The sequence below is a fragment of the Alexandromys fortis genome, unplaced genomic scaffold, assembly GCF_014885135.2.
Source record: "Alexandromys fortis isolate MF-2015 unplaced genomic scaffold, M_Fortis_MF-2015_v1.1 scaffold_163, whole genome shotgun sequence".
NCBI lineage: Eukaryota > Metazoa > Chordata > Mammalia > Rodentia > Cricetidae > Alexandromys > Alexandromys fortis.
The window spans coordinates 3,363,039-3,377,714 of NW_026068085.1; the positions used below are offsets into that span (position 1 = coordinate 3,363,039).

The following is a 14,676-nucleotide window of genomic DNA, read 5'->3' on the forward strand; positions in this document are numbered from 1 at the left end:
GCTGGGTCTTGAGGTAGAATTATTCCCAGTTTTCTGAGAAATTGCCATACTTATTTCCAAAGTGGCTGTACAAGTTTGCACTCCCACCAGCAATGGGGGAGTGCCCCCTTATTTTACATTCCCTCCAGCATAAGTTGTCATCAGTGATTTTGATCTTGGCTATTCTGACAAGTATCAGAGTTGTTTGGATTTGCATTTCCCTGATAACTAAGGATGTTGAGCATTTCCTTAAGTGTCTTTCAACCAATTGAACTTCCTCTTTTGAGAGTTCTCTGTTTATGTCTGTACCCCCATTTTTATTGGTCTATTTGTTATTTTGGTGTCTAGTTTCTTGAGTTCTTTGTATATTTTGGAGATCAGTCCTCAGTCAGATGTGGGGTTGGTGAAGATGCTTTCCCATTCTGTAGGCTGCCATTTTGTCTTGTTGACAGTGTCCTTTTCTCTACATAAGCATCTCAGTTTCAGAAAGTGCCATTTATTAATTGTTGCTCCCGGTGTCTGTGTTACTGGGGTTATATTTAGGAAATGGTCTCCTGTGCCAATGCATTCAAGGCTACTTTTCCCTTTCTCTTCTATGACGTTCAGTGTGGCTTGTTTTGTGTCGAGGTCTCTGATCCATTATGACTTGAGTTTTGTGCACGGTGATAGATATGGATCTATTTGCATTCTTCTACACGTTGGTATCCAGTTATGTCTGCACCATTTGTTAAAGATGTTTTCTTTTTTCAATTGTATAATTTTAGCTTCTTTGTCAAAAATCAGGTGTTCTTAGGTGTCTGGATTAATACCCAGATCATCATTTCGATTCCATTCATCCACCTGTCTGTTTTCATGCCAATAGGAAGCTGCCATCATTACTATAGCTCTATAGTAGAGTTTGAAGTTGGGGATAGTGTGTCCTCCAGAAGTTTCTTTGTTATAAAGGATTATTTTGCCTATGCTGGAATTTTTGTGTTTTCTTATGTTCCTTCTATTTCTATTGTGTGAGACAATTTGAAGAGTATTGGCATGAGTTCTTTGAAAATCATGCAGAATTCTGTGCTGAAACCATCTGGTCCTGGGCTTTTTTTGATTGGGAGGCTTTTGATGACTGTTTCTATTTCTTTAACACTTACAGGTCTATTTAATTTGCTTCTCTGGTCTTGATTTAATTCTGGTATGTGATATTTATTATGAAAATTGTCAATTTCCTTTAAGCTTTCCAATGTTGTGGAGTAGAGGATTTTGAAGGGTGATCTGGTAATTCTCTGGATTTCCTCCATGCCTGTTGTTATATCACCTTTTCATTTCTGATTTTGATAATTTGCATATTCTCTTTTTGCATTTGGTTAGTTTGAAAGAGGTTTTGTCTATTTTGTTGATTTTCAGAAGAACCAGCTCTTTGTCTCATTGATTCTTTGAATTATTTCTTTGTTTCTATTTTGTTGATTTCAGCTCTCAGTTTGATTATTTCCTGCCATCTAGTCCTCCTTGGTGAGTTTGCTTCATTTAGTTCTAGGGCTTTTTGGTGTTGAGTTAATTCACCAGTGTGGGATTTTTTTCAGTTTTTTTATGTATAGTGTAGGCATTTAGTGCTATGAACTTTCCTCTTAGCACTGCTTTCATTTGTGTCCCATAAGTTTGGGTATGTTATGTGGTAATTTTCATCAATGTTCTTTAAGTTCTTTCTTTATATCTTCATTGACCTAGTGGAGATTCAGTTGAGTGTTGTTTAGTTTCCATGAATGTGTGGGCTTTCTAAAATAGTGTTGTTGAATCTAACTTTTGTAATGGTGTAAACGAATGCAGACAGCTTTAATGGGGAAATAGACTTACAGAACCACCATTCCTGCAGAAAAGCAGAAGCGAGCTCTGTGAGCGCGCTCGCCAGATTTATACATTAGCCCAAGGCAAACATGCCCCCTAAGGGGCAGGACTTATCCCTACAAACTTTAAACCATGATGACACAGAGGGTTATTCCAGTTTTTTTGGACCTGTTGAGATTTGTTTTGTTACTGAGTATGTGGCTGATTTGGGAGAAGAATCCATGAGGTGCTGAGAAGAAGATATATTCTTTTGTGTTTGGGTGAAGTGTTCTATAGATGTCAGTTAAGACAATTTGAGTCATAACATCTGCTAGATCTTTTATTTTTCTGTTAAGTTTCTGTCTGGCAGACCTGTCCAGTGGTGAATGTGGTGTGTTGAAGTCTTCCACTATTATTGCTTGGAACTTGATGTGTGACTTAAGCTTTAGTAATGTTTCTTTTACAGATGAGGGTGCCCTTGGAATTGAGGCATAAATGTTTAGAATTGAGACTTCATATTGATGGATTTTTCCTGTGATGAATATGAAATGACCTTCTCCATCTCTTTTCACTCATTTTAGCTTGCAGTATATTTTGTCAGATTTTAGGATAGCTACACCAGCTTGTTTCTTAGGTTTGTTTGATTGGAAAATCTTTTCCCACCCTTTACTCTGAGGCAATGTCTGTCTTTGAGGTTGAGGTGTGTTTCTTGTATGCAGCAGAAGGATGGATTCTGTTTTCTTATCTGGTCTGTTAGCCAGTGTCTTTTTATAGGTGAATTGAATCCATTGATATAAAGGGTAATTAATGACCAGTAATTCCTAGTTCCTGTTAGTGTGTGTGTGTGTGTGTGTGTGTGTGTGTGTGTGTGTGTGTATGTGTGTGTATGTGGTATTGTATGTGTTTTTCTCTTCTTTGGAATTTTTCTGGTGTGAGATTATCTATAGCCTGTGTTTTTGTGAGTGTAGCTAACTTCCTCAGGTTTGAGCTTTTTCTTTAGTACTTTGTGTAGAGCTAGATTTGTTAATGGATATTGATTAAATCTGGTTTAATTACCAAATATCTTGTTTTCTCCATCTACATTGATTGAAAGCTTTGCTGGATATAGTATTCTGGACTGCCATGCATGGTCTCTTAGTGTCTGCATAACACCTGTCCAGGACCTTCTGGCTTTCTTCGTTTTATTGAGAAGTTGAGTGTAATTCTGATAAATCTGCCTTTATGTGTTACTTGGTCATTTTCCTTTGCAGCCCTTAATATTCTTTTTTTGTTCTGAATGTTTAGTGCTTTGATTATTATATGACAAGGGAACTTTCTTTTTGATCCAGTCTGTTTAGTGTTCTGTAAGTTTCTTGTATTTTCATAGACACATCCTTCTTTATGTTGGTAAAGTTTTTGTCTCTAATTTGCTAAATAGGCATAAAAGTATCAATCTCTTTAAATTCATGTTTCTTTACCCAGTGCAACTCTTATTCCTCATCAGAGAAGTGTCTTTGCATAGTGGATGGTGCCTAACACAAAAACTCACCATGGGTTAAAGTGTAGAAGTGCACAGAGTAAGTGCTGTGGAATGATTGGCCATAAATGAAATGCCTATATCACACCTCTCCTCAAGATTCAGGGACCATCATGGAAGAGAGACTAAAGACTGTAAGAGCCAAAGGTTGGGGAGGACTGGAGTGAAACAGGATCATCTGGGCATCATACACATGTTGCCTCCATAAATTCATTCTCAGAACCTCAACAAAATCAAGTCAGCCAGCATTCTAGAATGGAACAAGAAGGAGTTAATGAGCCCTTCCCTAAATAAGGAGCTATGGTGTCAGGGGGATGTGTAGTAATAGGAATGGCGGGGCTGCGTCCCCAGCACCCCGGCTGCCTGCTAGCTTATGCCCCGAAATAATTACACGGACACTGTATTCTTTTAAACACTGCCTGGCCCATTAGCTCTAGCCCTCACTGGCTAATTCTGATATCCCAATCAACCCATCTCCAATAAACTGTGTAGCGCCAGTCTTACTGGGAAAGATTCAGCATGTCTGACCTGGTGGCTTGCTTCATCACGTGCGTCTGCCCGGGAGAGGGGAGCATGGTGTTTCTCCAGAGAGCAGAGCTGTCGAGTCTGCCTGGGAGAGGGGAGCATGGCGTCTCTGCTCTAGAGAGCAGAGCTGTCGAGTCTGACCTCACTTCCTCTTCCTCCCAGCATTCTGTTCTGTTTATTCCTTCCACCTATGTTTTAACCTATGAGGGCCAGCCAAGCAGTTTCTTTATTACTTAATCAATGAAATCAACAGAATGATATATGACACTCCCACATCAGGGATGGAGAGTCAATTTTCTTTTAGGGTGAACTCCTAGGTACATCTTACTCCAGTGGATGTTCCTACACTCAGAATTATATGGACAAGGCAAATTGAAGCCAATGAATTATTAAATTAAAAATAATAAGGATACAAATTTGGGGCACTGGAAGGTAGAGGCTTATCTGAGAGAAATCAATAAAAATATTTTTAAAAAACTCAAAAATTAAGTTTATCTGTTATAAACTTACAACTTTGATTTAGTTAAATTACATAATGTCAAACTATACTCTACCTATATTTATACCCATAATGAGAAGTCCCCTTTTGCAATGAACTGTAGTGAATACTCATTCAAGGGGCTGAGAATAAGTGACAGTTGAGTTCTCAGTCACAAGTGAGACATTTGCACCTCCCAATCTATGGTTCAGAATGTTTCAGGACAGAAATAATGTGAGAGCTGAAAAGTAGGGAGAAAGACTGAGAAATATCATCCTCTACATGCAATACAGCCATTGGGATCTTGAACTTATATCAGCTGCTGTTGTCATTGCTAGGACTGCACAAAAATGGCCCTGCAAGAAATCTGTTATTGGATCATGAGGTCCTATTCATCCCTGATGAATTATTGGCTACTGAAAATTCTAGAGAGGGGAAGTCTTTACCTTTACCAAGTTCCAATGGATAATTTCAAACAAATGGCCACATAGAGAGCCCTGGTTAAACTCAATGAATCATGAAATAAAACAAAATGTTATGCATGGCAAGAATTTAGAGAAAGGAGGGGACATTGATGGGGCTGAGAGGTAGTTATAAAGTACAAATTCAGTTAATAAAAGACAGCCCTGCATCATGTCTTTCTTGCTGGACTTTCTTTGGATCACTAGTCCCTAAATAATGTCACAGAGACTTATTATTAATGATGAAAGCTTGGTCTTAACTTAGGCTTGTTCTGCTAGCATATGTCATTGATGTCTGACTCTGCCCTTCTGCCTGAGGTACCACCTGGGAGCTGTGTTTACCTCCCCCAACTCTCAGAAGCTACTGAGCCTGCTTTCTAAACTCCCCATAAGTGGCAGCTGACTGTTGTGAGTGCTCATGGAGAGTCCCAGACACTGACTGCTGTGATTTCTTCATTAGTGTGGTCATGCCCCATGTTGGGTACAAAATGTAGTAAATCTTTTATGTTGGACTTTTTTTGAACTGACAACCCCCAAGTAATGGCACAGAGACTTGGTATAAATTATGAAAGCTTGACTTTAGCTTAGGTTTGTCCCACTAGCTCCTATATCTTCAATTAATCTGTTTCTATTAAGCTACATTCTGCCACATAGCTCTTTACCTCTCATCCAATCCATTCTGTGTCTTGCTAATTTTGTGGGCCTAGGTTTATCCCCTGAGTTCCTCTCTCTGCCTGGAAGTTCTGCCTAACCTCTTTTGCCTAGTTATTGACCATTCAACTTTTATTAAAGCAAACTCAGTGACACATCTTCACACAGTGTACAAATATCCCTCAACACAACTCAAGGACTTTTTTTGAATTATGTATATTTCCTCCTCAAGTTCAATAGAGAAATCCAGCTGGACATGTGAAAGCAAACAAAGTGTTTTGCAGCATTTTAGGACAAGTGTCTTGAAGTTGTGCACATGGTAGAGAAACCATAAAAGTGATTTCTATCTATCTGGACAATTGCATGACAATGATGCACATGAAATGCCTATAGTCACTTTCTTATTGATGCATTGGTCAAGAGTAATGCTTACAAAATGTCTGAACTAGAAGAACAAAGCGCTTTTAGAACAATCCCTCTGGAATACTTGAAATATTATTCTCGCTTAAATGATTGGTCTCTTAGGAGGAGAAAGTTGGTTGTCAGGGAAACCCATCTTCAGAGACAGAAGGGTCTGTTTCTGAGCTGTAGAATTTTGAGGGGGATGGTAGCTTGTGCATGAGGAAATACTGTCCTGAGGATTGAGACTGGAGGCTTGATCAAGGGGCATCTTGGAAGAAGTGGCCAAAGTTTGGCTGCATTACTTTGGCCTATAAACCAAAATGTCACAAACGATTTCTGCAAGGCTGTGAGTCCGTTCAGTTTTGTCTGCCTTTTCTCCTCCTCAACACCTCAGTTAAGGCTCAGTCACACAGCTTTCTTGTATTGTCATGAACAATGAAAGCCTGGGTTGAATAGGAAAATGACATGTGCCTGTTCAAGTAGGCACTTAATCTGTCTCTAAGAAGGTCTGGCTTCCTAAAAATGAGTTAATCAACATTTTATTGTAAACCTCCCATTTTTCTAAAAAGTCCATTTGGAAAAATCATTGGGAAAAAGAGAAAAACTATTTTTGTTGCAAATATGAGCCTTTCCTTTTTGACTTAGTGAAGAACCATTTATTCTTCTTATTTATAAGTATACTTACATATTCTGATTAATACATCAAGTGTGTAATGCAGGAAATCCATTAAGAATTCTAAGACCATGTTAGACTCAGTTGTACATTGTTTTAGGATATTAGATGAACATAACTTTTATTATCACATCACATACATATGCACACACACAGATATACTTTTATACATACACACAAACACACACATTTATCTATCTATCATCTATCTATCTATCTATCTATCTATAGATATACTTTTCCATTCACAAGGGGCATGCCTTTCAAAAATATTTTATTGGATGAAACATTCTTAATATCATGAAAGCTTTTGATTCTTCAATATAATTTATTATGCTTTTTAAAATTCTGTTTGATAAAAGAATTGGTATATTATAAATACCTGTAAAGAAAATATAGCTTAAAATTCCAAGGGAAATATTATATAATTATTATTTTTAACATTTTCACAAAATCCACATAGGCACTAAGAAGACTGACAAAAATATTTTATGTCTAGGCAATATATACTGCAGGTTGGAAACATTCAAACATGGTATTGTCTAATATTAAAGCTTATCCAGAATGAACCTTTGGCTATAGCCCATGAGTTGGTTGAAGTTCTTACAGGGAAAATATATTATTAGAGAGGGCTGAAGAAAATCTCCATATATTTAGTATAAGAATTAGGGAAGAATGGGGTCAACCTCCAACTCTTTCATTATTTTAAATCACTAATTATCAATTACCAATATTATCCTCCAGGCCATTTTTAATTAGTTGAAATTTAATGTAATAACTCATAAGGCATTTTTAGTTTTAACATGCTACAACAGTGGAAAATTCATTTAAACTTTATAGTAAAAACAATGTAAAACCTTCAAGGACAAAGGGCAACTTCAAACCTTCTAGGCATCATGGACATGGCTCTGGAGAAAGCCTTGCTATGTACAAATTCAAATGATGAAACAAGGAGGTGAACATTGTCATACTAACCACACGCAAACCAAAGCAAATGAGTTGTCTTTCTGAATTGGCTCAATGCTAGGAGTAGCTGTAGAATGCTCAGATTTTGTAGAAAATGTGCAAACAGAAATTCAATTGTAGATGCAGGCATATAGTTAACTAGAGTCTACATTGGCATATTACAATAAGGAAGTGGGGGTCTCCAGTCAAAGAGAAGTACAAATGAACATCCAGGTGATATAAGATTAAGTGCTCATATTAAAACTTCAGAGGTATTTTAAAATTCCAAGTACTCTCTTCCTTATAAATGCACCAAACTAACTAAGTCATTGCAAACTCAATTATTAATGGCAGAGCCTGCCTGGAAGTAATCAAGGGTTATCTTTTTTCTTAATGCATTTACACTTTATACAGATCCATTTAATGCGGGAAAAATCACATTCATAGAAAGACAAATATCACATTTTCTCTCATATATTGAATCCGGATGAAATGAAAAGACAAGGAATTGGAAGCAAGAATACTTGTGAATAGGAGGTAAGTAAGCAGGGACAGGCAGAAAAGAGGTTAATGGGGATAGACATTGACCAAGTACATGAAATACTTGCAGGAGAATGTCAAACTGAAACCTTATTTTCTATAACTAACACACTTTAATTAAAAAGGGATAAATTCCCATGGGATACCAAGTAGTAAAATAAAGCAGCCATTGTAAGAAAGTTGGCCAGGGAAGCCTAGACTTCGAATCTTACTAGGAAGATGCTATCTCGAGCCAGCTATTGCCATGATGGAAGATGAGTCTGAAAATCAGATTTTATGTGAAATCTCACACCGTGAACACATTTTCACATTTTCAATACATTATGTATAACTTACAGAAAGGACAAATAAGACTTAAGTGCTGCCTACCTGTTTTCTGATTTGAAACATGGAATAAAATTGGTAAGAATTTGAATATTGTCCTCGGAGATTGGAGAATACCCTGTGGTATCCAGAAATGAACACTCATTTGCAGAAAGTCAGAGGAACCTGTCCTAGGAACATGATTTGTGAAAACACTCTCATTGCTTCTCCTCTTTAATTAACATATTCCCTGTTAATACATTGGCTCTCTCTATATTGAGTAGTTACTTGTTATTAAACAAAACTATGACTAGGAATTTCCCAACCTTAAGTTTAATTTTGTTCTGAGAAAATGGCATGGATTAGTTCTTTGAGTTTTGAGCTTGTGTCTCAGAAAGGAAATATACAAGGCAAAAGGGAAAATAAAAGACCAGACCATATACAGTATGAGTCACAGCCATCTCTGGATCCACAGAGATCTCTGCATTGCATGCCAATCAAGAGGAATATTCTGTAACTATTCTAGTTAGTTACTATAAAATTTAAGATCTGCTTCCATATGTAAATAATGTATTTTATTCTACCCTCTCTAAGATGGTCAGATCAGCAGCCTCCGCATGAGCATCACATGATAGAGAGAGGCCTAGGGTCTTTAGTGAGCTGTGAACTCTCACTATATGCTTTATGAATGCTTCCTTAAGATAAAAATTCAAAGAACTCTATTGCAAAAATAGGAAACGAGATAAGCTGTAGCCTCCAACCTTTGTAGATTACTTTTCCAAGTTAAAATAAATCTCCTAGTCTTTTCCTATTCTTTGTGAGATATGAAATGGGGAGGCTCAAGGACCCATTCCATTTGGTAAAGAGTTGTATGTCAACAGTGACTTTAGAAAGATGGTTGCTTGACTCATACAGATAGGGAAGACATTCTTAAATACTGAGACCCATTCATGAAGTTGATTTTCTTTTTGGAACTCACCCCAAGGTACAGTTTGAAGAGGAAAGATAAAAGAACCACAAAGGACATAATAAGCATAGGAATCAGTGACACAGCTCCAGACCCAGGAGGATTCATGAATATTTCCAACTTGGGGCCACACACTTAAGAATTTTCCTCATTCAGAATGTCTACAAGAGCTTGCAGCAGCCTATCATCTCTATGCTTATAAGGTTTGGTATTATAGAAAACATCAACATAGTCACTATACAGATTGTCCTCAGAGTCTTCAATCCGGGAGGGTTTGTTTAGCTTTTCCAGTGCTTCATAGAAATTCGCATAGGGGATGCTGAGCTTTGCACCTGGAGACGTCTTTGGTGATTGCTTTGAAGGTGGGTTTTTGCTGAAAGCACTTTGTAGGAGCCGTAGTATGGCCTCTGAAGAAGCCCCTTGTGCTAGCTCATCTCTTCTGCCCTCCACACTGCTGCTGCTGGAGCTTTGAGGCACTGGTAGATTGTCATTCAGGTTCTTTTGTGTGGGCTGCTCCTGAAATACAAAATATCATCAACAAAGGGGGAAATTCATTATTTACAGCCAGAAAAGCTAGATGCAGACTTAACTCAAGCCCACTACAGGTCCCTTGAGAAGCAATTTGCAGAGCAGAGAGAGCACAAGGTTTGGAGTTATAAGGTTTTGTATCTCATCTCTTATTTTCCCACTTACTGGCTCAACTTTGGCAACATTTCAGTCTCCCAAAATTTTAGCTATTAAATAGAAATCAGAATGCTTCTATGTCTGGTGGCATTGGAGACTGAGACTATGCAAGTATGTATTCAATGTGCTGTATTCCTTCACTATAAAGCCTGCTACAAGCTAATCCATTTGGGGAAATGACAGTAAGTATTTAACAACTTGCTTGTATGGCATCAGTTGCTTGCTATGGGCAAATGTGGCTGACTAGAGGACCTATGATCTTCTCATAAGCTATTTGACTTGGAGAAAATCCCAATAAGGGGTCATGAGCAGGAGCTGGGAGATCTGAGAAATGGCTCTTTGTCAACCATTATGGAAAAACAGTTGTCATTTAGGTCTTTCCATGATACCCAAATCAACAGATATTCAAGTCCTTTGCATAGAATTGAAGGGATTGCTATATAGCCTATATATATCCTCTAGTATACAGTATCATCTTTAGGGCATTTATAATACTTAATAAAGTGTAAATACTTGTTATATTGCATTATTTAAGGGAATAGATAAAGGTAAGTAAGTCTGTACTTGTTCAGTACAAAGGCAGTTGCTTCAAATATTTTTGCTCTATACTTGGTGGACTTTAGGAATTTAGAACCCAGCATAAGGGCTGATCATATTTCAATACTTCAACAAGGAAAAGTCCTGTTAACACCTGGAAAGGAATCACAAAAATATGTGGCCTCTATAGTATTGCTCCACAATCTTGTAGAAACATCCACAGTGTGAACTCTCCTCAATTGTGGAGAAACTGTACCTGGACTAAGCTTAGTAGAATACAAACAAAGCCAGAAGCCTATTTGAGGATTTTTCAAAGTTAGTTTATAAGTTCCTCCTGTAATTGTCATGCCTCAAAACCTTCTAAAACATCCAGTAGAGAGATCTCCCACTTAGGGTAGATCATTCCAGTGAGGCACTATATCAGATGCTGGGGATGTGAGGAAACAGATGGCCTCTCTTCGAAGCTTCTAAAAAAAGGCAGAGCCAATAGCTCCTGGAACTAGGAACATACTGGCTACACTATGAATTTTTCTGAGAGAAGCTGTAATTTCATAACTCTTCTTAATGATGACAAGGCATGTCAGCTAAGTGCCAATTCTAAAGAGAAATTAGTGAAGAGAAGCTTTCATGATTTGACTGTCTAACCTTGGTCTCCTTTCTTTAAATATTTTCTGTCTAGATTACAGAAATTACAGTTTAAATAAAATAAAATAAGACTGACATTATTACAAAGTTATATGTTTTTTTTTTTTTGTTTTGAGACAGGGTTTCTTTGTATAGCCTTGACCATCCTGGAACTCACTCTGTAGACCAGAGACCAGACCAGCCTTGAACTCAGAGATTCACTTGCCTCTGCCTCCTGAGTGCTTAATCCTAAAGGTGTGTGTCACCACTGCCCAACTAATATGGAATAATTGCCCTGAAATAAAATACTGCATAATATATTATAATAGGTATACACAACCATGTAAGACCCAACGTGATTTGCAATATGTTGTCATACATGAATAAAATTTATGTTATGAAATTTAATTTTATGTTCATCAACTTTAATTAATGAACTCCAGATTTAAGACTATACGAAAAAAACAAAGGTTCATCCAGTTCAGAACCAACAGTTTTTCTCTCCCAAGCCCTTTCTCTCTATTTATACATGAATTTTTCCCTTTGTAAAAACTAGATGCATCTTCCCTCGCTCATTGTTTACTACTGTTCACAAACAGAGTGCACACAGCAGGAGCAGAGCTGCACAGACCTCTACCACATTCACCATCTTCTCCACTCCTCTCCTGTCATTCTGGACAGTATTGTAGGACGTATACACACGGGGCTGCTTCATGTGCTCTGGTTGAGAGGAGGTCCCATGCAAAATCAACTTCCAATTCACAATCCTTCCTTCATTTTGCATTCTTCCAGACTGGCAACAACAAGCACATGTATATTTTAGTCTGTGTTTCAATTATAAAACAAACCTATTCAAAATGCCTAGAGAATCTCATAGTTAAAATCTAATTTTAAGAGGTTGTGCATTTCACATTCAAAGATCTGTTTTGAAAGGAACTGCTGGATCCACTCCTCTAATGCTATGGAAGTCCAGCATTTTGACTGATTGATTGCCTCACACTCATTTTCAAAAAGCAGAGTTCCCGGGTGAATTTGTTTTGTCACATTGGTCCTGTTCTTGAGAAGCTGATTGTTTCTGAAACATCCGTAAATCAAACATCTACACCTGAGGCATCAGACTGTATGGATGTGACATGAAGTGGACCCATCATAGTAAGCCGTTGAGCTTAGTTTCCCACAGCTGAAACTGAGCTCAAGAATTCAGGAGGGGCTAGGAAGGTGGCTCAGTGATTAAGAGCACTGACTGCTCTTTCAGGAAATCCAGGTTCATCTTTTGAAGTTTAAAGTCATTTATTTTTTAAAAATTATCTAGGCAATGAGATCTGCACTGCTGGTCCTTACACTTTTCTCTCAGACCTCAAAGATGGAACATCATAAATTTACATCAATTTACATCACAGCCTTCAGCGAAAGCAGGGGAATGGCACAGAAACTAAGAATTCAGCTATTTGGCTTCAAGTCAGAGTCAGCCCTGCCATTTGATCCTTGTGGCATTGTACTTTAACAAGTCATAAAGAGTATTAGCACAAATATTTCATCTGAAATGTTTGCAACCAGAAGTATTTCAGAATTCCAAATTTCTCTGGTCTTAAAGGTTTTTACCAGCTGAGAGTCTCTATTCTCCAAATAAAGTCTGGAGGGTTCTATACCTGCAATGTTGTTGAGTATCATTTGAGCTTTAGAAATCAAAATTTAAAAAAAAACCGTAGTGTATTTTTGTTACTAAAAGTAGAAATAAGATATTAAATAAAATGTCTTGCTTAACCTGAAACAGGAACCCGCTACTCAGTGAGAGCTGCGGATGAGTTGTAGGGATACTCTCCTTGATTCCAGCAAAATATCCTACCAAAGGTGCTTTCATAGCCAGGTGTCTCTGTGATTATGGATGATTCTAGGGACCACAGGTCACATGGCTGGCTGCATACATTTTTTTCCTCCCTTACAGCATAACTGAGTTTAGTAGTCTCTTAAAATTATTGTCTATATAACTAAGGGGGCAGGGCAACCCTATACTTTTATCTTTCTTCTGCTAAAAAGTGGACAGGTCAAGTTTATTAGGACCTAACTAGGGATGTCATCAACATTTTAAAGTACTTCAAAGTATTTGAAAATGAGTTTTGTTTCTTTGTCTTCTTACTCATGCTTACCATGTCTGTAATTTTCAATGTCCAGATGCCTACAGGATTCTCTCCCCATGTGTGAACAGACATGAAGTCCCAATTTTTAAAGCCATTGGAGGATGTATCCCGCTCCCTTTCAGCCAACAGTACGGTGCTGGTTCCTATTTTCATACAACAAACATGTTAGTGAATATCCTGACCTGACAGTCTGATCATAGGATTCACTGTAGCATTTAATAACTGATGAATAATGGTAAGAATAACTGAACTATATATAGTCTGTCAGTGTGAGAGGCTAGAAATCTTAGTAGTATTTTAGGCAAACTCCAAGGCATCTAGAAAGTATACTTCTGCAAGCTCTAAGACTTCATATGCCAGAAAGATCACAGAGTCAATTAGCACATCTTTGCTTGTCTATTGTCTATGGAAGATGAAATTATTCAGTTGAATGTTATCAAAATATTTTGCAAGAAATTTTAATAATATATTTTTATTTATTTGTGTATATGTGTTTGTGTGTGTGCATGTGTTTGTGCTTGAAGGCTTGTGCATATATGTGTGTGAGCAAAGGTACATGTGTGAAATTCAGAGGATGACTTGTGGGAATCAGTTCTCTCCTTCTATCACATGGGTCCTGGGGATGGCACTCAGACCATCAGGCTTAACAGCAGGTGCCTTTACCTATCTCACCGATCCATCAACATACTTAAATATATTGAGACAACTTTTGGTTGGATTGTGGTTTATGGCTAAACAGTTCTTAAATCATCTTAACTAGGACACTCTCAGGAATAGGGTAAAGTTTATATTATTATGTATTTTTATTTGTATCACTGTGAAGATTTAATCACTATTCTCATTTAACTTTATGGGTCACAATTCTTAACTTTTCAATTGATTACTTCAATAATCCAGACATATTTATAAGTTGATAATTATTGAAAATATATCACTGTCACCTAAGAGATGTAAATGCTCAGTCTTTAACTTAGGGAAGAGAATGTAGTTTGAAATCAGTGATTTCAGAAAAGTTTATGAATTATCATACTGGAGTAGGTCAAACCCTTTACCTAGGATCTAGTGGTAGTGAGCAGGAAAAAAGAATCTACCACCAACAGAAAGAGGATGTTTTAAAGAATAGTATATGGATACAATGAGACTTGGTCCTACAGTCATTGATTGGTTGTTGAAGCTTACCTGCAGCAGAAGTGAGTGTGACATGAAGGTCTCCTCTACGAGAATATTCGATTGTTGCTTCAAACTGTACATGTTCCAGGGACTTGATAACATTTTCTTGTCCTTCACAAGCTCTTGTTGGGATTTCAACAATCACTTCTCCATTAGCTTTCAGGGCTCTACATACATTAGAGAAGCAACATTAAAGAAAGGGGAACTTTCCTGCCATCCTTTTGCTTTTTTGAAACAGTTGCACAGGTGCATGCATGTCTTGACCAGAGAGTCAGCA

General features: G+C 37.5%; 1 protein-coding gene across 1 annotated transcript in view; it reads right to left on the reverse strand.

Annotated features, from left to right (window-relative positions):
- Positions 1 to 6,966: 6,966 nt before the first annotated feature.
- Pcsk1 (proprotein convertase subtilisin/kexin type 1) overlaps positions 6,967 to 14,676 on the reverse strand; it is a 38,001-nt gene continuing 30,291 nt past the window's right edge. The window contains exons 11-14 of the mRNA XM_050122201.1: positions 14,409 to 14,566; positions 13,239 to 13,372; positions 11,723 to 11,884; positions 6,967 to 9,762 (exon numbers count right to left, since the gene is read on the reverse strand). Of these exons, the coding sequence (XP_049978158.1) occupies positions 9,382 to 9,762; positions 11,723 to 11,884; positions 13,239 to 13,372; positions 14,409 to 14,566 (835 nt within the window). The 3' untranslated portion in view covers positions 6,967 to 9,381. The remainder of the gene's footprint in view (positions 9,763 to 11,722; positions 11,885 to 13,238; positions 13,373 to 14,408; positions 14,567 to 14,676) is intronic.